Source organism: Ochotona curzoniae, unplaced genomic scaffold (assembly GCF_017591425.1).
Source record: "Ochotona curzoniae isolate NIBS_2020 unplaced genomic scaffold, NIBS_Ocur_1.0 patch355, whole genome shotgun sequence".
Classification (NCBI taxonomy): Eukaryota; Metazoa; Chordata; class Mammalia; order Lagomorpha; family Ochotonidae; genus Ochotona; species Ochotona curzoniae.
Window position 1 is genome coordinate 91,332 of NW_024466923.1, and position 26,250 is coordinate 117,581.

The following is a 26,250-nucleotide window of genomic DNA, read 5'->3' on the forward strand; positions in this document are numbered from 1 at the left end:
AAACCAAAAAAAAAAAAAAATTATAAGGGTGAAGGCACTAACACAGAGTCTTGTTATACTTTGATTCATTACTCATGGACAGAAAGAGGAAAAGATAGTATTGAGCCCAGGGACAATCTCTTCTATTATTTGTAACCATAGTGAGACCCAAAGGAATGAAGCACCAGGGGTTGATCTGCTTTGTTTTCCAAAGTTAGTCACAAGCCCAGGTTTTCCTGGTTTGTAAATAGCTCCCTTGTCCACTGATGCACTCTGCACCTTCAGTAGTACTAGCATATATTCATTTTAGACTTTCTAAGTATTCTTCATAAGGCTTATATGCACAAAATTAGATAATAAAATATCAATACTCTGTACACAAGTTAAACATAGAAATTATCATTTTTGGGGCCTGGAGCCATGGCCTAGCAGCTTAAGTTCTCACCTTCAATGCGCCAGGATCCCATACAGGTGCTGGTTCTTGTCCTGGCAGCTCCACTTCCCATCCAGCTCCCCGCTTGTGGCCTGGGAAAGCAATTGAGGATGGCCCAAAGCCTTGGGACCCTGCACCCACTTGGCAGTCCCGGAAGAACTCTTGGCCTCTGGCTTTGAATTGGTGCAGCATCAGCCATTGCAGTCACTTGGGGAGTAAATGATCAGAAGGAAGATATTTCTTTGTCTCTCCTCCTCTCTCTATATATCTAACTTTGCAATAAAAATCTTTAAAATAGCAAATTACCATTTTATTTAACAATGGTATAATCATGGTCAGTGGGATTGGATTATTTAAGAATAATTATGGTTAGTTGAGATGCCTTTCAATGTTTTTCTGTTGCTTCATTGAAATATTATTTTCAATTTGAAGTAAAATAAATTTATCAGTGTCTTTCATCTTGTCATATAAAAAAATTTCAGGATGTGGTTTTTGGCAGTTACCACCAAGAATTTGAAATAGACATTTAAATGTAAATGTTCATATGTAAAATGTGAAATTTTCCAAGTATGAAACTTGATGGTATTTCAAAATATCATTGCAGTAGATGCATAAGCCATTGTCCCAGTCAGCATTTTAGCTAGGAAAATAATTTTTATTTAATAAATATTTAGGCTGTGTACATGCTGGTACTTAATTAAATATGATTGACTTGAGGCTGGCTCATTTTCTTTTATAAATTATTATTAAATTATAAACTATTAAATTGTTATCTGATTAAAGTATCAGATTTTGATTAACTTGAATCTGATTTCTGATAAATCATTTCTCTAGTTCCAACATTCATTGTCTATCTTAATTACATAAAGGAAACAAACTTCGTGATTTCATATATGTAGTTTTAAGACTGTAATAATTCCCACCTAACTCCCTTACTCACCACTGTTCTTCCTTTCTTAATTTTCTTTTAAAGTTTGCAATGACATATCTTGAATGCACTTAATAACCACAGCTAATATAGCTTGATAGTGAAGGGTGTTGATAGTTAAACACTTGTTACAATGTTCTTTTGCTTATGACTCCATGGGTTTGTTTTTGTTTTAGTTTCTCATTAATGTTTTTTATTTCTTTATTAGATTAGAAACTACTGCAACAAAGAATTTTTACCTTGTTCTTTTCCTTATTTGATTTATTTTAGTGTCTTCTACAACATGGCTGCTAAATGATAACATTATTGAAGCATTAGTATAATAAGCATTTATAAACTGTTGACTTAAAAATGTTCATTTATATTTTGATGACAGTTTGTATAATGTGTTTTAATTGGCATAATGTATATGTATGTATGAATAAACACATTTTTCTTCTGGACAATCCTATGTTCCCAAAGAGTTACATAGTTTTTACTTTAGCTGTTTGAAAAACTTTCTCTCCTACAATCTTAGGTCCTGTAAAAATATTAAATAGGGTAAATTGAATGACTTTTATATAATCTTATTTTAAGTTATTAGTAACAACATACAAAATTTTGGTATATTTGAGAAAATATCAGAATATAGAACTTTTACACAAATTCTTTATTGGTACCGGTATACAAATGTGACATTTGTGTGGGGTAGAATAAGTTCAATTTTAGGTCTGTTCAGTTTTATGTTTTTGACAATCAAATGGAGTTGAGATAGAATGGTAGGAGATGGGAAATATGTATCTCAAGGTAATGAGAGAGATCAGAATGGTTTTTGAAACCATGAGAATAGATGAAATAAGGTATGAAGAGTATGGAAACGAGAAATTGTGACCTGTGTTATGGCATAGTGGGTAACCTGTGACAGTGGCATCTCATGGGCACCAATTTAATGCCAAAGTACTCTACTTCTATTATAGCTCTCTGCCAATTGATGTGCCTAGGAAAGCAGTGAAAAATGGACCAAGTACTTGTGTCCTTGTATCCACATGAGAGACTGGGAAGAAGCTCCAATGTCTTGACCTCATTCCAGCCCAACCCAGGCTGTTGAGGCTATTTGGGGAGTGAACCAGCAGATGGGAGAACTTTTTCTCTCTGTCTTTCCCTCTGATTTTGCCTTTCAATTAAACAAATAAGTAAATCTTTTAAAAACACAGAAGGTATATCAAATTAGTAGCCACCAAACAAGTTACAACTCAGATATTTGCTTATTTTTATTTTGTACAGGTTCATGCTTTTGTTTTTTCAAGTCTCATGTTAATGTGATATTAATGCTAATAGAATAGATTTCATGTAGTTCATTCATATGATTCTAGAAATACAGTGATACTCTTATTTTCTAGATAACATTTTAAATTTACATTATAATCAAAGGCTAATGCTTCATTAAATAGAGTTCAATAAATGAAAACTGAAAAGACCCTGATTCAGTGGGACAGTCAACAGCTGTAAACAATTATCAGATTAAAAAAAGACCATTCATTGCCTTTATATATAATAAACTTAAAAATAATCACACTTCATTAAAACTGTAGTAGTATATCATTCTTAGTCATTGATTTGAGAAGATAGAAAATATTTGACAAAACTGTATTAGCCATACTGATATGCCAGACATTCCTTTTTAAACATTTTCTTTTCAAATTTTAGCTCTCATATATGTGAGAACAGGCAATATTTGTCTTTTTCACTTTGGCTTAAATCACTTAGTATAATGTCCTCCTTAAAAAATCTGCTCTGATGAAAATGGCAGAATTTCATTTCATTATAGCTGAATGATGTTACCTTTTGTGTGTCTGTGTATGCACATCACATTTTTTTTATTCATCTCTCTGGTAATAGATACCTATATTGATTGTAAATTCGGGTTATTGTAAAGAGTACTGTAAACATGGCGGTACAGTATACTTTTAATTCAATATGTTCATGCCTTTTGGGTATATAAACAGTAGTTGGATTGCTAGGTCATATTGCAAGTATATTTTTACTTTCTAAAGAAATTTGCATGCTGTTTTTCATATAGTGGTTGTGTTAGTTTACAGTCCCACCAACAGTGAGTAAGAATTACCATTTCTTTACATCCTCATTGGCATTTGCTACTGTCTGTGTTCTTGATAATAGCTGCTTTGCCAGAAGTGAGATGATAACCTCATTATGTTTCTGATTTGCATTTCACGGATGGCTAGAGATATTGAGTGCTTTTTCATACATTTGTTTAATTTTTTTTTTCTTTTTTTAAAGATTTACTTATTTATTTGAGAGGCACATTTATAGAGAGATGGAGAGAGAGAGCGAAGGAGAAAGAGGCAAGAAGTTCTTTATTCACAGGTTCTGTCTGCAGAGATTTGCAGTTGCCAAGCTGAACTGACAGAAAGCCAGGTCCCCGGGGGAATGGTTCAGTACCTAAATCCTTGTCTTTTACATGCCACGATCCTGTATGGTTCATGTCCTGGCTGCTCCTCTTCCCATCCAGCTTCCTGCTTGTGTCCCTGGGAAAGCAGTGGAGAATAGTCCAAAGCCTTGGGATTCTGCATTCTCATGGGATACCTGGAAGAAAATCATGGCTCCTGACTTTGAACTGCCTCAGCTCCAGCTGTTGTGGCTACTTGGGGAGTGAACCAGTGAACAGATCTTTCTGTCTCTCCTTTTCTCTTTGTAATCTGATCTGCTCCTCTAATAAAAATTAAAAAGAAAACAAAACAAAAGCAAAAATAAAGTTAGCAGCTGATACTTCTGGATTTCCAGTATGGGTTCAATGGCCCGAGGATCTGAGCTATCATCCCTGCTTTGCCAGGTTATATGCTGGGAGCTGGATTAGAAGTGGAGCACCTGGGACTCATACTGGCACCCATGTGGGCTACCACTGCTGCAAGTGGAGGATTAGCTTGCTGATTTACTGCTCCAGCCCTTGTTTTTCTGTCTTTTGAAGTTCTTTCCTCATCTCTTAGCTGAATTGGTAAATTTTTGTTTTGTTTTGGCATCAAGATATTTGAGTTACTAAAATATTTGGATATTAATTTTTTGTCAGGAAACTTGTAGATAATTTAACCATTCTATTAGATGTCTCTTCACTATTAATTGTTTCATTTGCTAAGCAGAAGCTTCTGAGTTTGATATAATCCTATTTGTGTGGCTTCACTTTTGTGGCGTGTTCTTTGAGAGTCTTAGCCAACAGGTCATCACACACATTTATCTATTAAAATATTTTCCCTGTATTTTCCTTGAGCTACTTCCTAGTTCAGGTCTTAAAGGTAGATCATCAATCCATATTGAGTTGATTTTATATGCATTGAGATTTAATTGCATTTTTTTGTATACATATGACCAGTTTTGCCAGCATCATTTATTGCTGAGATTATACTTATTTCAATATATGGTCTTAGCACTTTGTCAAAATCAGACTTCTGTATATATCTGGGTTAATTTCTGGGCCCCTTGTTCTGTTCTGTTGATCTGTACATCAAATTTCTGGCAGTGTCATATTGTAAATTCTATGGCTTTGTAAAATGCTTTGAAGTCAGTTGTTATCCCTCCTATGTATTTATATTTTTAAAAATGTTTGCTTAAGGTTGTTTGGCTTTCTGAATCTTTTGTGATTCCATGGGAACTTAGAATTAGCTACAGAGAGCTGGAGACATAAAAACAGATAAAAACCTTCTGTCCTCTGACTCTCTTTCCAAATGTCCATGGTGGCTGGGACCAGGCCAGACCAAAGCCAGGAGCCTGGAATTGCATCTAGGTCTCCTAAGTGAATTCAGAGGTCTAAGGGTTATAGATGTCTCCCACTGTTTTTCCAGGTGTATTAGCAGAAAAGCTAGCATGGAAGGGTAACTAGGACTCGATCCAGCACCCATTTGGGATTCTAGCATTGCAAATAGTGACTTAATCCACTAAGTGAGTACTCTGGCCCAGGGATAGTTTTTTTCTAACTCGGTAAAGAATGCCATTGGTATTTTGATAGGAATTGCACTGATTCTGTAGATTGCTATAGCTATTATAGACATTTTAATGATGTTGAATCTTCCAATCCATGAAAAGGAATACATTTACCTTTTTTGTGTCCTTGACGATTTTCTTCATCTGTGTTTCATAATTTTCATTGTAGAATTCTTTCACTTCTTTTAGTAAATTTATTTTGAAATATTTTGGGTGTTTTTGTGGCTGTTGTGAATTGGATGACTTGCATGATTTCTCTTGCAAGGAGTTCATTAGCATATAAAAAGCTACTGAGATTTTTATTTGTATGTAACCTGCACATTGACTGGTTTGCTTTACCAGTTTTTATTTCTTTTGGGGGGGAATATTTGTTTTTCTATGTATAACCTCATGTCATCACCATACATAGTTATTTTGATTTCCTCATTTCCGATACTGATGCTCTTTCTTTCTCTGCCGTAGTAGCTCTTGATAAATGTTGAGTACTATGTGGTGAAAGTGAACGTAATTGCCTTATTACAGATATAGGGGGAAAGGATTTCAGCTTTTATGTTTAGTATCATACTCTGTTGGTTTGAGATGTGTTCCTATTCCTAATTTGCAGGTTTTAATCATGAAGCGATGGGAATCTTAGCAAGTGCTGGCTCCTTATCCATTGACATTACCATGTGGTTTCGTTCTTCATTTTCTTAATATAATTTATTATATTGATTGATGTGTAAATGTTGAACCATCCATGCACTCTTGGGATAAATTCCACTTGATTGTGGTATAGGATTTTTTAATGTAATTTTGGATACAGATTTTTTTTTGATAATTTTTACATCTATGTTCCTCAAGAAGATAGGTAATTAATTATTTGTGTTGTGTCTGTTCAGTTTGGGTATCAGAGATGACAGTGCCATAAAATTAGTTTGGAATAGTTTGATAAATATTCGAGTTAGTTCCTTTTTAACTGTTTGTTGAATTCAGAAGTTAAGCCATCAGGTAGGGGTCCTTTACCACTACTTGATGGAAGAGTTAATCACCACTTTAATCTCATTACTTGTTATGATTCTATTTAGATTTTCTATAACTTCTTGATTTAATCTTGTTAAATTATATGTATGCAGGTGTATATTCATTTGAAGTTTTCCAATTTATTATATAGTTTTCATAGAAGTTTCTTGAAGTTTTCCAATTTATTATATAGTTTTCATGGAAGTTTCTTGTTTGCATTTCAATGGTGTCATTCAGTTAGCAAGATTTCATTGCCTTTTTGCTTTTCTTCAGGATCCTCATCATATAATTCTTTGGTTATTTACATGTATCACATATTTCTAGTGTTCTTTCCATTTCTCTTTCATTCTTCTCTCTTAATTTTGTCTTGGTTATTTCAAAAGTTCATGTTAGTTTATCTCAAATTATTTGACTTGGTTAATTATAACATTAACACTCCAAATGGGTATTTCTTATTACACTGATGGAAGTTTTATCTGCACAATATCTATTTGGTTCTTCTAATGATTTCCATCTTCTTAGTGATTTTGTCATTCATATCTTACTGGTTCCTAATTTCTTTAAGCTATCTGAATTCTGATGTGCCATATTGTATTTCTTTACAATCATCATTTTGAATTCAATTTCTGATAATTTAGAGATTTTCTTTAGATCAGTATCTAATTCTGGAAAACTAAAACATTGTTTTGGAGGTGTATACTACCTTGTGCTTTGCTTCCCATGTCCCTACGAAAACATCTCTGCTTCTTGTATAATAGTTCCTTCTTTATGGAGAATGCTTTATTGAAAAGGAGTTAATGTTTTGGATGGAATTCAGGGCATCTCTTGACATATGGCTTTGGTTTTGGTTCTAGGCAAACCCTCAAGTATAAACTCTGCGTTGTTTTTTCCTTTAACTAATGATAGCTGTGTCTGTAAGTGACACAATGATCTATTCTTCTGCTATCCTAGGGTAGAAGTCTGACTTTTTGAGGTGAATGTGGGATTCCAAGGATGTTTATTTTCTTCAGCTCTCAGAGAGATAAGTGTCAAATACTCTGTGGATTATGATAACTGGGGCCTTATTCTTGCTGCTGAAGAAGACAAAAAGGGCTACTCCCTTGTCCCATGAGAGTTGTGGGGTATGTGGCACCAAAGGCTGTGGCTTTAGACATGTGGGATAGGGATGGGCCCTTTCTTAGATCCTCCAAGGAGAGTGTTACTCATGCTGGGTGTTACTCAACAGTCCTTGTGTTTACTGGGTGTTACTCAACGGTCCTTGTGTTCACTGGCTCTGTATTTAAGGGGATGTGTAACAAAAGTGTAGCAGAGACTGATATGTTCAGATATGAAGACAAAGTGCAGTATGTCTCTCTGTATCCAGACCAGATGGAATCCAGGGAAACAGTGAAAATATCCTAATAGTAGTATGCTAGACTCTATCTAACATTGTCCATACTCTCAAAGTTGGAAAACACCTCAATAACAGCATGATGGACTTATGACTGTTCATGAAGGACCACCCATTGCAATACTAGAGGGGAAAACAATGAGGGGGAGCAGGAAGGAAATTTGGGGAGGGAGACGGGAAATCCCAGAGCCTATGTAACTGTATCTTAAAACAAAAATTAAAAAATATTTTAAAATAAAATGATCAACAGTCCTACTTCTAGGGCTGTTGGTATAAACTCTGATTCAGTCCTATAAGGTGCACAGGAAATTTTTCCCTACAGTATGGATATGAAGTGGTGGAATGCAGGCAGGTTCTTCCCTAGGACAACTGGTCACATTCCAGTGGGTTTGAGGAAATTAATACTGCTTGTTACAGTCCCCGTGTTGCTGGGAATAATGAGGTCATTACTCAGATTCCCCAAGTTGAGAATCAGGTATTGATGCAAGTAGCAGAGTAATACAGATAGAACATTCCCACTATTGCAAGTGAAAGTAAATTGAAAGATTTTTTTCATACAAACATCAACAGTTTCAAATTCCACAGGAACAAATGAAACTTACCCCAGTTCTCACAAGGCATGCAATGGTGTTGCTGGATTTTGTGCCTGGGGCTCCCAGTGCTTTGAACTAGGACATTTGAAGAGAACTTCTTAAGGTTGGGTCCAGATATTTTTATGGACTTCTACTGGTGCTAGTCCCACAATGTTAAAATGAAGCCCCTGGATCTAGGACCTTTTCCTAAGACTCCCAGTTGCAGGATGCAGAGTCTGGCTCTACACGTTACACTGACTCTGGCTTTGACTATTCCTGATAGGAGGGTAACATAGATAAGGTATCTGACTTTCTCAGCCAACTTATCCAGTGTTCTTCTGAGGATGGGAAGAGAGGAGAGAGGCAAGGTGTTTACCCTTCTGAGAGACTTAAACACGATGAATCAGATACTTGCATCATTGTATTTATAGTAGCACTCTTCACAACAGTCAAAATACGGAATCAACCAAGGTGTCCATCATCAGATTGATCACATGATCTTCCTTTAATATGGTAGCTAAAATAAAGGAAGATGAGGAAAAAAGAATGAAGTGGTAGCAGAGAGAGGGAGGCAGAGAGGGAAGGAGAAGGGAAAGAGTGCCTGTGTGTATTAATATTGCTAATGAAATGTTGTGAAACTCTGTCTTATACCTCTGGCAAACCAATGGTTAAGAATGTTATACTGCTGTAGTGTTAAGGATCTGTGATTGGGTGAAATTGTCATTATTCCATTCAATTTTTGTCTGTAGCTGTCATCTATATGTCCACTAAGTGAGGGTCTTTCTGTTTTTCTAATTCTTAAACTTCATATTTAGTGAAATAATAACCTTTTTACTATGACATAAATTTCAAATGTTACCTCAAAAACAAAACAAAGCAAAAAACCGAATGAACAAAAAACTGGGGCTAGTGCCTGGTGAGGTGAAACTTCTGCCTACAGCGCTGGCATTCCTATGGTCACCAGACTAGTTCGTGTCCTAGCTGCTCCACTTCTGATCCAGCTGCCTGTTATGTCTTAAGAAAGCAGAAGAGAAAAGTTCAGGACTTTTGGCCCTTACAATCACATGGGAAACCCAGAAGAAGCTCCTGGCTTTGTGTTGATCAGCTGCAGGTGTTGTGGCCATTTGGAGAGTGACTAGGAGATGGAAGATATTCTCTCTCTCATCCTCTTTCTCTGTGACTTTGCCTAGAAAATAAAAATAAATACCTTAAAAAACTTAAAAATACAAAGGGAGTAGAAAAGCAAGTGGAAGAGAGAAGGGAATATCATTATGTTCTTAAGAACTGTGTCTAGTTATATTGAACCTGTTATGAACTAATTAAAATTTAAAAATTTACTTGATGCATCACCACTGTTTCCCAAGGTCTGCATTACTAAAATGCTGGAGTCACTGTCCAGATGTGGAGACATAGTGCAGCATGCCTCTCTGCATCCAGACCAAAGATATTCTCTTAGTAAAACAGTTGAAAATATTTTAACACTAGGATCCTGGACTCTCTGAAATGGTCCATGCCTACAATGTCAGGAAACACTTCAATAGCAGAATGATGGACTTATGACTGTTCATGAAGGACCACCCATTGTAATACTAGAAGGGAAATCGGAGAGGGGAGGGGTTTGGGAAAATCCAGAGCCTATGTAACTGTATCATAAAACAGTTTTTTTTTTTTTTAAATGCTGTTATCAGGAGCCAGAGCTGGGAATTGAACCCAGACACTCCAGTTTAACTGCTGGGCTAAATCCCTGCTCCCAGAGTGTCTAAACATGTTCCAATTTATTATTGTCTAATATTAAAAAAATAGTATATGTATCATATAAACCAGTTCCATGAGAAAATATCCTATTCAAGCAATCCTGCCTGGTAGCAATCAATTGGAATCATGTAGCAACTTTGCTTTCTAGATGCATTCTATCCTATACAGTTTGTCTCAATTGTTTTTTCAGTGTATTAAAACATAATTAGGCTCCTCAGGGCATTTTGGTCCATTGCTACTTACCAGAGGGTAACAGATGGCATTCTAGTTCAGAATTATCAAGTAGTATCAGTATTCAAGGAGTGTGTGTGTGTGTGTGTGTGTCTGTGATCATTTTCTCACGACTGTAAGTTCTGCCAAAAGTATTTTGTAAGTTTTTGAAATTTAATGCTAAGGAAAAAGAAAAAAATAGTCAGATTTTGACAGTCGCTATCTCCAAATGGGAATTAATATGAGAGTTTCTTCCTCATATACCATTTGATAGGATGTTCCAAGTTTTCTAAAATAGTATTTATAGAGTTACAGAAAGAAACAGGGAGTGTGTGTGTGTGTGTGTGTGTGTGTGTGTGTGTATGTGTATGTATGTATGAGTGTGTGTGACAAAGAACCCCAACCACTGGTTCACTCCCCAAATGGCCATGCAAATGGGCCTGGGTAAGACTGAAGTCAGAATCCTGGAACTCCATCTACTTCTCCCACATGGGTATAGGGACCCAAGTATTTGAGCCATCTTCTGCTACTTTCCCAGGTGCAGTGGCAGGGACTGTGAGTGGACAGCTGGACTTGAACCCATTTTCTTGTGGGAATTTCAGATGGCAGTTTCAGATGGTAGCTTATTTCACTGTGCCACATTGCCAATTTCTAACTTTTCTTTAAAAAAAAAGTAGTATTTCTTCTATAGCTTGAGACATTCATTACAAATAAGACGTTCAATCTCTTTTATTTTTTTAGAGTCTGAGCATCTAAATGAAAGAAATTTATACATATTCTAGCTAGAGTTTTCTAAATACATTCCGGTGATTCCTTCAACATCAACAGAAAGATTCAGTGAGCCAATATATGCTGAAATATGTTGAATATTTGCAGTGTTAATTTGCACAGTACGAGCTTAGGAAGTTCTATAAAAATATTTAACTTCCCAGACCTTTTTTAAGATTTATTTTTAGTGGAAAGTCACATATACAGAGAAGAGGAGAGACAGAGAGGAAGACCTTCCATCCATTGATTCACTCCCCAGGCGGCCACAATGGCTGGAGCTGAGGCAATCCAAAGCCAGGAGCCAGCAATCTTTTCTGGGTTTCCCAAGCAGGTGCAGGGTTCTAAGGCTTTGGGCCATCCTTGACTGCTTTCCCAGGCCACACACAGGGAGCTGAATGGGAAGTGGGGCTGCTGGGACTAGAACCAGTGCCTATGTGGGATCCTAGCACATGCAAGGTAAGGACTTTAGCTGCTAGGCTATTGTGCAAGGCCCAACTTTCCCAAATTTTTAAAATATTCATCACTGTTGAATCTTCACTAGTGTATCATGGGAGCATACTTTGGTAAATGTTGACACAATCCAACCCTAGAACACCAAATTTATGTACAAATAGCTTGTTAAAGAACTGCAGAAAAGAACAAAGAACAAAAGAACAAAGAACTGCAGAAAAACCCTGCAAACTCTTTATGAAGACCTTATTGATCTCCTTTCTTCCATTATATATTACAGAATCAGATAACACTCAGTTATACTGTTTTTGAATATGTGTGTGCATATGTTTGCTGTTATGTGTTATATATATAGTATTTATTATCCACACTGTACAGTGAACATATTCATATATAATGTATATATAATGTTTGCTGTTATGTGTTATATATGTAGTATTTATAATCCTCACACTATAGGGTGTATTCTACCCATTCTTAGAGGAGAAGATTTGGGATGAATCTACTGAAAAATTCATCACATTCTGATAAATTGGTACATATTCCTTAGGGTTGCTCTAAGGATTCAGTATCAATTATATAATCTGTCTATTTTTTTTTTAGCTTAAAGTAGACTCTAAATTCAGAGGACCCAGCATTATGGTACAATTGGCTAATCTTCCACTTGTAAGCATCAGTATTTAATATGGGCACCAGTTCGTGCCCTGGCTGCCCCACTTCCCAACTAGCTCCCTAGGAAGGCAGTGGAGGATGATGCATGCCTTGGGCATCTGCACCCACATGCAAGAACTGGAAGAAGCTCCTGCTTCTGGGTTCAGTAGACACAGCTCTGGCCATTGCAGCCATTTGAGGACTGAACCAGAGCATGGTTTCTCTCTTTTCTGTAAATCTGCTTTTCTAATAAAAATAAATGTATCTTTTAAAAAAGAAATAAACCCAAAATATGCAAATATAATAGATTTAATCTAGATCTATTCAATTAATTAATGGAAATGTTAAATTTCTGATAATATTGGGCCATATTTTAATAATGGCATCATCATATTATATAATGATGAAAGTTAAACTAAGAATTATAAAAGGAACAGCCAATATTGGAGTACAGTAAATTTAACTAGATGACAGAGCAGTGGTTCCTTTGACTGTATGCTAATAGATTACTTGTCTGGTAGCAGTACACTAGCTATCCATATTAATTTCACATAACTGATGAGTATCAGCAGATTAGATCTCTTTTAAAGATGTATCTGTACTGTTCTCTAATTTGATTACTTATTTAACTTTGTAAAATATTTTGAACACTACATAAAGCATAAAAAAAGAGTCCAGTGATTAAAATAGATCAAATAGACTTAACAAGTTTTAAGTATGGCATATTCACTTCGTTTAGAAATATATACATACATATCATTTTTCTTGATAGCAAGGGTATTTATGACAAGAATGATAAAAGTTATATAATGACAAAAGGTTATATTTTGTTATAAGAGGTGTAACTCAGTGGAGACAACACTTATAAGTGTCTATATACCAAGTAATTTGTCATTGAAACAACTCTTTGTGGCAGAAAATGTGAATTTGTCATTTTGTATCTTTCCTATTTAAGAGCTTAATGCCCTCTAATTTTGTTTTGCTGCAAATGTCAGGATGTTTTTTTTTTTAAATAAAATTGTATTATGGTTTTGGTAAGTTTTTATCATTTTATCCAGTTATTCATTGGTGGACATCTAGGTTGATATTGTGTTTTTTCTATTGTGAACAATATTTTCCTTGAGAGACAAATCAGAGTATATTTCATTTCATAGAAAAGTGTAAATCAGGTATGTATTCTGCAGCTTGGCTTAAACAGCTTAAATTTACAGCATCACCTCATGCTGCAGTGATCTTTTCTCCATAAAAATGAAAACTTCGATTAAAAATTTCAGAGGCTCATATCTGGGAAGAATCATAAGATAATAAAGAATTACAGTGTTAGTGCATCTTTGTTCTTTAACCTGTGTTTTTTTTTTTTACATAAAAATTCCAGCTACTTTAATGTTGTTAGTAGGAGGAAAGAAATACTGCATAACATAAACTGAGCACTCAAATGACCTTAATGCAGAATTCTAAGAATTTATTCCAGGATAATCTGAACCTTTTCAGTCTTTTATTGTTAGATATTTTAATATTTTATTATTAATCATGCTTTTGAATTGATTTGACAGGTCCACCAAGACTCATCCAGGGCCAGTTGTACATTTAAGTGATAGTCCAAGAGATGAAGGGAAAGTGAGTATTGTAATACTATTCTTGCTTTTGTTTGCCTCTTTCTTGAAAGAAAGAAGTGTTTCTTGCTATTATTTTATACCCAACATCTATCCCAGTTCACAGAATTTCGTGCTATTTAAAAATTGAAATTTACTGAACGAATGAGTAAATGAATGAAAAACTTATTCTAATTACAGTTCCAAGTTAAACATTAAGCTAAGGTTGGTATTTAGTTGTGGAAGTTTAAGGAAATTGAGCTATAAAACAACTTTGATTTTCAGATATCTTGTTTTAAACCAGTATTATGACTACCAAAATTATGTGTTTCTTGCTCAGTTTTGATACTGATAAGTAATAACATAGCAGTCTTAAATTTATAAATATGTAGCAATTGGAAAAATTCATTATACAGAAAATTCTTGCCTTGATTATAGCATAATTTTTCCTTGATAGTGAGGGAATAAAGTTGATATATAACAGGAAAATATCTAAAGTACCACTATCATCATAAATAATATTTATCTTCACATGTATATTTTTTACTAAGCACTATAAAAAACATGAATTTGAAACTGATGGAATAATTCATATTCCTTAAAACTGGTCTATAAATAGAATATTGGTCCAATGAAGTGTCATTGAAGTTTTTTAGAGAACTCCAAAGCTTATTTGCAAATTCATCAAAAAGTTTTAAATAGGCAATATTCTTAAAAAGAAATGTAATATTAAGACTTGCACAAGATGATCCATAAATCCAAATAGATATTATGAACTGTTTCCAGAAGTTGAAAGAATTTTGTGTTTTAGAAAAAGTATTTTAGGACATTGTTAACTATTGAATACAAATATTGGACATTTTGCCATCCATTTTGAAAAGATAGTCAGCCTTTACATCATAACGTTTGCAGCAATAAATTATGATGCAGATAAAATATAGACATCAAAAATCACCATTCAGAAAGTATTTTAAGAATATTATAGTGTGTGATTGTTGATGTGTATTAGGGACACTTTTGGATTAAGACTTAGAATCTAAAGCATTCCCAAATAATTCTAGTAACACATAGACAGCAAAGTTGGAGACAATATTTGTTACATAACAGGCACAATAAACATGAAGAATACATATAATTCTTAGAAGTTTACTGTCTTGGTCTTTTATAATAACATCAATAGATAATGCCCACATTAAGATCAGGAGATATCAACATGGATATATTTATATGTTGGAAAATAAATTTACCAGAAACATGGTTTAAGAGTTGAAGATGTGGGTGTCTCTCCATTTCTGGAAATCAGACTTTCACATTTTTATTGCTAATGTATCAAATGTAATAGGTTGTTCTTGGTAATCAGATTAGGGAAATGCTGAACATTAATAATACTAATAATACTAAGATTATGAAGCAATAAGAACTGATGGGGGGAGACTGGAAAGTAGAATTTGGGAAAATGTTAACCATCAAGTTTTCTTGTGCTATTCAGAATTTTATGAAATAATGGAGTATATGCTAATCATATAATTAAAATTAAAAGACTTGGAAAATAAATGAAAGCATTAGAACCATGACATGCACTAGAATTGTCCCTCTAATCCTTATTAGCACGTGATTCTGAATGTTAATTTTAAAATCAGTTTTTTCATTAATAGTTGTTTCACACATGGATATTTTAAAAATTTTACTGTATTCATTTTTATTAGTGCTTTCATTTGATTCCTGCTTCTTATTTAGTATATCTTTCCTTTGCGAGAGAAAATGCAATATTATTTTTCTATCAGTTCTAAAACTTTGAATTTTGCATTTAGGTTTAAATCTAGATGTAATTCTTATATAGGTTTAGTATAGTGGTATATTTTTATTTGGTACATATAGTATTTATTGGGTAGTGAATCCATTTTCCATGGATTTTAAGACACCCCAATCATATATAAATATCTCATATTTGGGTGAGTTTTCTGGAATTTCTATTACTTTGCATTACTATTTTATTAATGAAAATAAACTTGTAAAATACATGGACTCTGGCAAATTGATTCCCTTTCGGCTAAGTGATTCTGGCTATTTCTAAGCCTTTATTCTAATATTCTCTTTTTTTCTGAACAGCATATTGAACTCCATGCAATTTCCTTTTAGGATTTTATTTGAAATTTGCATTTATAGAAAATTTACATGTTTAAGATACTGGTATTCCATTATGAGAATTTTGTATTTACTGTGACTTTTCTTTGTGTTTCTCTACAAAACTTGTTTTCATAAAACTTATAAATCTTTTACTAGATTAACATAGATTGATTGCCCTTGACTGAATCTTATAAATCAGCTTTAAAATATTTTATTTAGTGACATAACTGTGTATTTTTTTCAAATAGATGTTCCTAGAGCCTGTGAAATACCCTGCATTAAACTCATAGAGAATAGAGACAAATTTTGTTTTTGCCTTTGTAATGTTTACAGTCATATATCTTACCATTGTCCTGAGGCATTATTGAATGTTAATGATGTTAATGAGAACTTTTTGGTGTTTCCAGCATTGGAGGAAGCACCTCCAAGATTTCGAAAGCAAGCTAATTTTTTTTTTTTGCCTGTCTTTGATTGATTGGGTTTATAATGTCAAACAATTTCCAGCTATTTCCACTGTTCTAAGAATTTTAAATTATGAATGATACTGAATTATATTAAATACTTCTCAACATTTATCCATGTAAGTATTGATTTTTTAAAAAATTCTTGAAATAGGTCAACAAATTTGCTAATTTTAAGTATTGTACTTTTGATATATATACAACTTGGAAGGGGAAAGCTTTTCTTGGAATTTATCAGTAAAGTGAAAGAAGGAACAAATTACTGAAGTTAAGTTTACTATGGAACCAAGATAGTATCACAAAATCAGAAGATATACAGTCCTTTTCCCAAATGTTTGGAGAAGGAAAAAGCTGTGTATTAGTTGGCCAACTAAGCAAGTGTGCTCTTGGATTGAGAGATATCTGTTCTGAACAGAGAAATGAGTATATATTTTCAGAAACTCTCAGCATTGCTTCTTCCCATTCTCTGAACTGTTTTGTGTACCTCATGTCTGGCAGTTAATCAGCTTTGTACTTTCACAAGGTTAATGTTCTGAAATTGATTAGCTATGCCCAGATCTTTGACTCCTGCTATTAATTCTGTATTCACAATATGCACCACAACAAGAGGCAAGTGATCTGATTTCTTTAACAATCACATAGATCAAATGACATGACTTGAAAGTGATAAAAACATTGAACAGGATCAGACAAAAAATCAATTCTTCCTCCCTGTTATTGAATTATTTTGAGACAGGGCTTTTTTCTTGGAAGCTGCTAGAGCTATTCTGTGAGTCCATGCTGATAATACACCTGCTAAGTGACTTAATATTGTTCCTTCATCTCTCCATAAAATTTGTGGTTAGTGTGCTAGTGAGTTATTTTCATTTTGCTTCTTTTCCTTATATTTCCTTTACTGTTAGAAGCCTGAGATTTTACTTCTGTGTGAAACACTAGCACTTAACATTGCCTCAGGCTTCCCTTCCCCTTGTTTACAGAATGATGGTTAAATTAATGGTTACCACAGTTGTAGTACATTATAAGGATTAGAAACTAAGCCCAAACTGGTTTGATACCTATGGTTGTGAAAGAACATATTGGACCCCACCCATGCTGATTAGATACATTGCAAATGAGTGCTTTCTTGTTATTAGAGCAGAGTTTACAGTTATGACAGACTACTTACTTACCATGTCTGGAATATTTAGTACCTAGACTTTTGCAGAGGAAATGTGTTGACTTTTATTCTAAATTTTAGACCCTTGGGATCTAATTTTTGAGTTGGATTTTTTCTGTCTAAAATCAAGAACTTTTTGAAGATGTCAAGAGGAGAGATATTAAACCCTGTTATGTTGTCACATCACAGTTACTTGAGATAAGATTGCTAGAAAGATAAGACAATGAGAAATCAAGTAGGTTGCTTGACCCATGCATCTTCAGAAGTCTCCAGGAGAGGATCCTACCTTACCTCAACTAGCTCCTGATACACCCTCATGTGTGATAGTATAACCCTAGATGCCTCTGTTTTCGTGACTCTGTCTCTGTTTTCTCTTCTTACAGGGGTACCAATAATTGAATTAATTTCCCACCCTAAACCCAAATTTCTTCTTAAGATCTATATTAGATTATATCTGCAAAGATCCTATTTCCGAAGCAGGTCACATTCTGAGTTCCTGGGTAGACAGGACATTTTGGAGCTGCGATGGGGAAATTTGTATACAGAAGTGTGAAAATGTAAAATGCCTACTTGACCAGTAGAATTACTGTGTCCATCTTTTAGAGGGTGAATATTTTTTTTTTACGAGAAGACTATAATGGCATCATTTGACATCATTTCTTTGTATGTTATTTATATTCGTAAGACTCAAGAAGATGGAAATATTAAAATAGATACAACATATTTTTCCTGACTTCACCTGCAGTTTCATTGCATTCTCTAGGGAAATTCTAAAAACTGTCTTCATTTAACCTAAACAAAAGTGCTCTAGAAGGACCTGTAAGAGCATATTTGAGAAACTTGGAAGTGGTTATCCTTTTTAGGATAACCAAGTATAGGTCAGTGAGGACCCCCCCTGCTGAGACACTGCTCCTGCTGGTGAGAACTGGGACCAGGAGCAGACCAGGCTAGGCAGGGCTACAACACCCATTGGCCTGCATGTGAGCTGGGTTAGGGAGAGAGCCAGGCTGGGCTAAGTAACCATATCCACTGGTGCAGGCATGAACCAGAGTAAGTGCAAACTGGTTGGGCTTTGCTGCAGTATCAGCTGGCAAATGCTAGGACTGGGGGCAAGTCCTGTCAAGCTAGAATGCAGAACCATCTGAAAAAGTGTAAGATCTGGAGTAAGGAAATTGCAGGCATCTAAATGATGGGCTGCAGCTTCAACTGGTGAGCATAAGAACCAAAACTAGAGGATGGGCCTAGTTGAACAGGCAGTAGCATCCGTTAGCATAAGTGTGGGCTGGATGGTGGGATCAGCTGGGCTTAGCTAGGCAGTAACATTCATTGGTGTGTACAAAAGTGGAATGGGATGCTAGACAGACTGGATACACCATCTTGTGCAGGAACCAGGGCTTGGGGCAGGAATGGTGGGAGTTATTGGGGGTCACTCTGACTAGGCTGTAGTTCCTACTTGTTAGGGTTGAGTATGTGGTGGGCAGGGTTGGGCTGGATTGCAGCATCCATTCATTTGCATAAGAGATGGAGTTTGAGACAGAACTGATTCAATAATTGAAATCTCCAATGTGTGTAGGCTGATGTGGGTGGCAGACTGAGCTAGACCCCATATGAGCTAGCACATACAGGAGTCAGGTCTGGGATTTTCTCAGGCAAGGTTTCTTGGGGACCCCACACCCAACTGAAACACTGTACTCAGAATTCCAACCATAGGGAGAATTGCAGGATTTGTGGTCGGATGTGCATGTGTCAGAACTAGGCCTCCTCAGCTCCTGAATACAGTGCAGTGGTCATCATACCCAGATGCATATGGGGGATATGGCAGTCCATTGGGCCCGAAAAGGACATCTAATACCATAACAGAAGATGGAAGGCAGAGCAAATTGGACAGCAACCTCAGCCAAGCACTGACAGCAAGTGTCTGGGCTAATGAAGATTCTAAGGTGGACTGTGTCAGCCAATGGACCTTGAAAGGATTTCCTCATCTTTGGAGCAAGGAAATCAACAGTATTTCAGAACTATTAAAACCATTTGTTAGAACCCTTAGAGCATACTCCACATCAGAGACCCTGGGATGACACTGGGGGCCTTTTCTCATTTCTGGGCACTGATACAGTTAAGATACTGGGTTTGGCTTCTCCCCTTCTCTCCCACTTTCCCCCAGATACAGGAATAAAAAAAATTGAAAACAGTAGTCTCATCTACTTTCCTGTAATCCTCGACCCTTCCCATCCTAATGAGTGGTCCACATGGACATGAATCCTTCTCAACTATCTAAACATCATCATCATCATCATCAAAAAAAAAAAAGATAGCATCCTTTCTAGCAGTTAAGATGCTGTTTGATATGCCTGCATCCCATTTTGGAGTCCCTGGGTTCAAAAACTAGCCTTTGATCCTGACTTCAGCTTTTGTGTTAATGTGGTTTCTAGGAGGCAGGAGTGATAGTTCTAGTGATCTGGTTCTGCTACTCATGTGGAAGACTTGGATTGAGTTCTCAGGCCCTGACTACTGACTTTTCCCTGGTCCAGCCATGAGCTGTTACAGTATTTGGTAGTAAATTAATGGAAGCTAAATAGGTAGCTAGCACTCTGTCAAATGAAAGTAAAAATAATCATGTACTTCCATTTTGCCCAGGCTAGGTATTTGCAACAAAACAGAATTGGGAATGGAGCTGGGCCTTGAAGTCAAGAACTCTAATAGTTGTAGGCATCCCAAGCAGCATTGTAACTATTACAACAATTGTTTGTCTCGGGAATATATTGTATAATAAATGACAATACAGATGTAACTTGCCAAGATGTATATAATGTGAGTAAAGCTACTTCTAGAAGGAAGTCTATAACATTCATTGCATTTACTTAAAAAGGGGTCATTACTGTAGCATAATACATTCAGCTAGTACCTCTAATATATCTTGTCTAGGAATGCTCATTTAAGTCCCAGCTGCTCCGCTTTTGTTCTAGGTTGCTGCTAATGAGCCTGGGAAGATAGTGGAAAATGGCCCAGGTCTCAGCTATTCCTGCAGGAAACCAGATGGAGTTCCTGGTTCCTTTCACTCTGACCTACATCTGGTTATTGTTTCCGCTTGGGGAATGAAATGGTGGATGAAAGATTGGTCAGCCTCTCTGTCTGTCTGTCTCAACTCACTTGATTATTCTACCTTCCAAATAAGAAGTTTTTGAAAAAGCAAAGATCTGAATATCAATAGTCTAATACTTACTAAGTAAATGGGCAAATAGTACAAATAGAGTCAATAGAGTCAAACTCAAAGAAAGTAGAAGAAACATAACAGAGATGTGATAGGTGATGGTTAGTTCCATTTGCCAAATTGATTGAGCCTTGGAATACTAGATGTTTAATTAAACATTATTGTACCTCCTGCTAGTTTGAACTCTGGGAAGCTAGGTCTCTGCCATGAACATGAATTGCGTTCTCAGACCCTGGATTTGGTCTGGCCCAACCCTTGATGTTGTGGGCCTAGAAAATAAACCAGATGACTGGAATTCTCTGTCTCCTTCTCTCTTTTCTTTCTGTATCTTTCTTTGCCTATCTCTTAAAGTCAGGAAATTTTAAAGAAACCAAAGCATTTTTGGTATATTTCTTTCAGGATTTTCTTAAATGAGATTGAAGTATGAATTTATAGAATGAGAAAGTACTTTGTGTTCCTAAGATGAGCTGGCCACATCAATCAATTGAAGTTAGAAGAGACTGACCCTCACCAAAGCAGCAGAAAACGTTTTCTGCTTATGAGCTGAGACATCAGGTCTTTCCTATTGAAATATATTTTTCTAGTTCTGAGGCTGCTGATCTTGACTCTGCTGATCTTGAGTCTGCAATTATTATTACTATTATTATTTGTTATTGATTCTTTTAGTTCTCAGCCTGGAGCACCATTGACTCTGCTGGGTGTCCAGCAAGCCAACTAATCCTATAGATCTTGGAGCAGTTATCCTTCTTAACCATGTGAGACAATTCTTCATTATGTATCTTTATATAGGGAAATCCCCCTGTTGTGCTTCTGTTTCTCTGGAGAATCCTAAGTTCAAAGATGTAAGAATAAATTAATAAGACTGGAAAGCAAAAACTCAGTACATTAGGAAAAACAAAAGTTGATTTTTTTGAAAACACTGATGCTATAGCCTGTTAAGCTGCAGAGGCCTGGTAATTATTTTAGGCAACTGGTCATGAACTCTAAGGCCTGATGAAACAACAGATAAATGATAACTAGTTGAATGCTTATTGTTCTGAAACCCTCCTCCCACCTAGAACATTCCAAAGTACTAATATGATGCAGTAAACTTCATCAAAGATCCTTTCCATGGATCACCCATCCACCTTTTCAGGGTCCATGTGGTGTTCTGCACTTTGCCTAGCAAGCTGGGTAAGATACTCAAACAGAATAAAGTTGAGTTTCAACCGCCGCCCCCCCGCTCTTTGTCTAAGTAGGCTCACTCCCACCCTCTCTTTATCTTCTATTTTGCCTCCAACTAAAGGAAAATATTTTCTTTAGCCATCTCCTTGCCTGCTTCCAGCTATAAAATCTTAAAACCTAAAATCTAACAAAACTACTGGATTTCTAGCAATTTTGATCAAGGGTGATGGACGAGACACTGAATCCCTATCATCTTACAAACAGTTTAACTTTTCTAAGTCAATGTATTTCTCACTTTAACAAAAATAAGATATGACAATAAAAATAGATACATAGGAAAAACCTTTAAATTAATTTCTTGGCTGAAAGGCAAGGGGATAAGAAGAGGATAAAGAAAAGTTGACTAATATAATGGTATTAAAGAATAATGGTGTTAAATATTTTGTTCCCTGGGCCCGGTGCTGTGACCTAGCAGCTAAAGCCCTTTCCTTGAAAACACCGGGATCCCGTATGGGTGCCTATTCTAATCCCAGCAGCTGCGTGTCCTATCCATCTCTCTGCTTGTGGCCTGGGAAAACAGTCGAGAATGGCCCAAAGCCTTGGAACCCTGCAACTGCGTGGGAGACCCAGAAGAGGCTCTAGGCTCCTGGCTTCGGATCAGCTCCGCTCCGGTCATTGCGTTCACTTGGGGAGTGAATCATCAACAGAAAATCTTTCTGTCTCTCCTCCTCTTTGTATATATCTGCCTTTCCAATAAAAATAAATCTGCAAAAAATTTTTGTTCTTGATATCTTTTGCTATACTAGAAAATCTTTGGTACACTAGGGAGAGTGAGGAAATTTATTGAAACTTGGCTATTTGGTTAGTAGCTATATTTATATTATAAAAAATGAGAATAAATTGGAACTCTTGTGTGTTTGGCTGAAAACTAGCAAAGCCACTTCGGAAAATGTCTTGGAAATACCAATGAAATTTATCCATACTCTATAGATCAATATGTACTTGAGAAATATGCGTGTAATGTATTCACCCAAAATACATACAAGTTTGCTCATGATATTATTACATCAACTGTGAAATGAATAAATTGTAGTAATGTAATAGCCAAACAGTGAAACTTCAGTAATGAAACTAATAGAATTACTGCCAAACAAAAATAGAGTCAAGACTTAAAAATATAATTCCTCTTACGTAAAATTCAAAAATAAATAATAGCTCTGGTGTTGGAAACCTGATAGTAGCTGGAGAAGAATTTAGAGAATACTGACTGAATAGGCATCTCAGTGGCATGCATTCTTTATCTCGTATTTTTCTATTGTATTTCTTGTCATAGATAATAGTTTCACTGGAATATTTACCTCATCATCATTCATTGAATGTATATCTATAATTTATTAATATTTTAATAAAATATTTAAAATGTAAACATCTGTTCCTGATAAATTCATAACATATGAATCTACTCATTCTGCCTTAAATCTGTGCCTGTACATCTACCCATTCATCCATCCATTCACTACAAAATCCAGGATGTTATTCAGTGAGGAAACACTAGAAGGAGTGACAACCAAGTTAGGAGAAAAGAGAGGAGACTCACCTTATCCACTATTTTTATGAACTATTGCTATGTTAATAATGTAGTTAAATACAATTAGAGGTATTTATTTTGAAAATATTCTGTATTTTAGATCGTATGATCATGTACACAGAATGCCTGAGTGTCAACATTAAGATACATATAAATAACAAATATGTAGCTTTACATACTTAGAATATTACTACACGAATAAGGATCTCAATTCCCTCCTCCACCTCCCAGTCCCCATTGTGGCACGGTAGTTTAAGCCTCTCCGGTAATGCTGGCATCCCATGTGAGCACCAGTTACAATGCATGCTGCTTCGCTTTGGATCCAGCTTCTTTCCAGATTTTGACCCTGGAAAAGCAGCAGGAAGTGGTGCAAGTGCTTGAGCTTCTGCCACCTGTAAGAGCAACCCATATAGAATTATGTAAAGTGAATAAATGATTCTACTACAGTTTCAAGAGCACAGTAATGCTTCCCTCTTACTCTCCTGTCAGAGTTCCCTTCCCACCCTTCTTCCTTCCTCCCTTCCTCCCTTTTCCCTGATCTTTACAATGGTCTGTCCTAGTCACACAGTGACCTGCTCAGGCATCTCCTGAATATCAGAGGCTCTTTTCTCTATTCATGAATTGTTTATAAGACTCTAATGTTGTATTTCTTATAATATAGTCTTATTTATTGCAACAATTTATGTTTCATGGCTCAATATCTGTATGTTGTGATGATTGGGGGCTATTGCTGGTGATTTATCAACAGAACAGCTTTATTTTTCAGATATTTTGAAAACAATATAATAGTGTTTTAGAATATTTTTATTGCATCTTTAACCTTTAATTTGGAGGATCATGTTATTAATCTCATTACTTCTGTGATAATTTCTAAAATTTTTAGTCTAGCAAATCTTTTACATAGCCCAAAAAAGTCCATAGCAGTTGCTTTTAGGGTTCATCATTTTTCTCATATATATAAAAAGAATTAATTTGAATGTAAAACCTGTCAAGGTATAACTTTATATTAGTTTTATGTAAATATTTATGTATTTAATTTAGTAAATTTAGGATGTGAAACTCTTAATTTTAATTTTAATAATTAAATGTTTAAGAATATGATATAGCTTCAAAAATAACTATCACTTTAATGATCTACATTGAAAATTTTATCTGTTCTCAAATAGTCTATTTTAAAAGGAAAACTACATACTTATAAATTATTTGGTCTATTGACCATTATACTAAGTCTTAATTCACTCACCAGTAGTGATTAATTTAAGCTGCAAAGAGTGGGGAATCAAAGGGATATTGAATGAATGCCAAAATACAGCCAGGTGAAGGTAATGGGTACTGGTATTCCACATAACAGTAGATTAAATCTAAGACATAATAAAAGAAATAGAAAGGCTAGTTTCTAGACATTATTGGTTTTTACTATGCATAACTATGGAAATTTAGACTGTATCTCACAAAATGTACGGTTCATGTTAATTCAAAAGTTTTTAAATTACATTAATCAGTCACTTTGTTAATGTAAATCTCAAAGATATTTGTAACTTCTGGGGGTTTATAAACCACGAGTTTAAAAAGTTGAAATTAAAGAAACAACAGGATTTGATTGATGTAAAGAAACTTGAAGCAAAATCTGTGTTCATTTCTCAAGTGCATTGGTCTGACTGGTATATTCATGGTTTATTATAATTTCTATCCATTTTCTTTTGTATTTATATTTTATATATGCATGTCTACTTATATACTCTCACATTTCCTATTTTGACTGATATTAAATTCTTGATAAATTCTTATATTGCAAGAGTCAGCTTTATTTCAGTGTGAATAATGGGCTTACATTTTGGCAAAGCTGGTAAAATCACTGTATGTGATGCTAGCATCCTAAAAGGGCACCTGTTTGTATCCTGGCTGCTGCGTGTCTTACCCAACTCCTTGATGATGCCCTGAAAAAGCAGCAAATGATGACCCAAATATTTAGGCCCTTGCCACCCACGTGAGAGAGACACATGAAGCTGCTGAATTTGGCTTGGCCCAGCTGTGATCATTGAGACACTCTGGGAATGAACCAGTGGGTGGGAAACCGCCTTGTCTCTACTCTTTCTATAAGGATTGATTTTCAAATAAGTAAGTAGATAAATCTAAATCTTTTTATGTAACTTGAGAAACCTACATTCACATACTGAGATAATATTTCAGATGCATGCATGCATGCATTCATTAATTCAAAAGGCAGTTAGAGAGGGAGAGACAGAGATCTTCCATTCGCTGGTTCACTCCCCAGATGGCCACAAGGTTGGAATTTGGTTGGTCCAAATGCAGGGTTCAGGAGTCTCTTCCATGTCTCCCAGCTTTACATGGGGCTTGTCGCTTGGACCATCCTCCGCTGCTTTCCCAGGTGCATTAGTAGGGAGCTGACTCAGAAGTGGAGCAGCAGTACTTGAACTGGTGCCCCTAAAAGATGCTGGTCTCCCAAGAGACAGCTTTACCCACTACGCCACACGCTGGCCCCTAAAATAATATAAATAAAGTTTATTATAATGTATGACTTTGCTTTATCATATTGAACAAAAGTTGAAGTTCATGTAATAATTTTCAAAATTGTGAAATTTTTACAGCTCCTGATAGGATATGAAAATGGAACTGTAGTATTCTGGGATTTGAAATCTAAAAGAGCAGATTTGAGAGTTTATTATGATGAGGTAAGTTATTTCTAGCGAAATATTTGAGAAGGCACTTATGACTTTGTTTTCAAGCTTTGTACTCTACTGTTTTATAATGGGATACCTTGTTTTTGACCCAATTACAAATACTTGGCTTTTGACATTTGTTCAAGTTTCAATTATGGGGTTTTTC

At 35.5% G+C, this 26,250-nt stretch overlaps 1 protein-coding gene across 5 annotated transcripts in view; it reads left to right on the forward strand.

Annotated features, from left to right (window-relative positions):
* The window catches only part of LOC121167251 (syntaxin-binding protein 5-like), a 252,185-nt gene that overhangs the window by 90,045 nt on the left and 135,890 nt on the right, over positions 1-26,250 (forward strand). For all 5 annotated transcript variants that reach the window (XM_040996671.1, XM_040996674.1, XM_040996673.1 and 2 more), the window contains exons 6-7: positions 13,661-13,724; positions 26,013-26,096. In XM_040996671.1, coding sequence (XP_040852605.1) covers positions 13,661-13,724; positions 26,013-26,096 — 148 coding nt within the window. The remainder of the gene's footprint in view (positions 1-13,660; positions 13,725-26,012; positions 26,097-26,250) is intronic.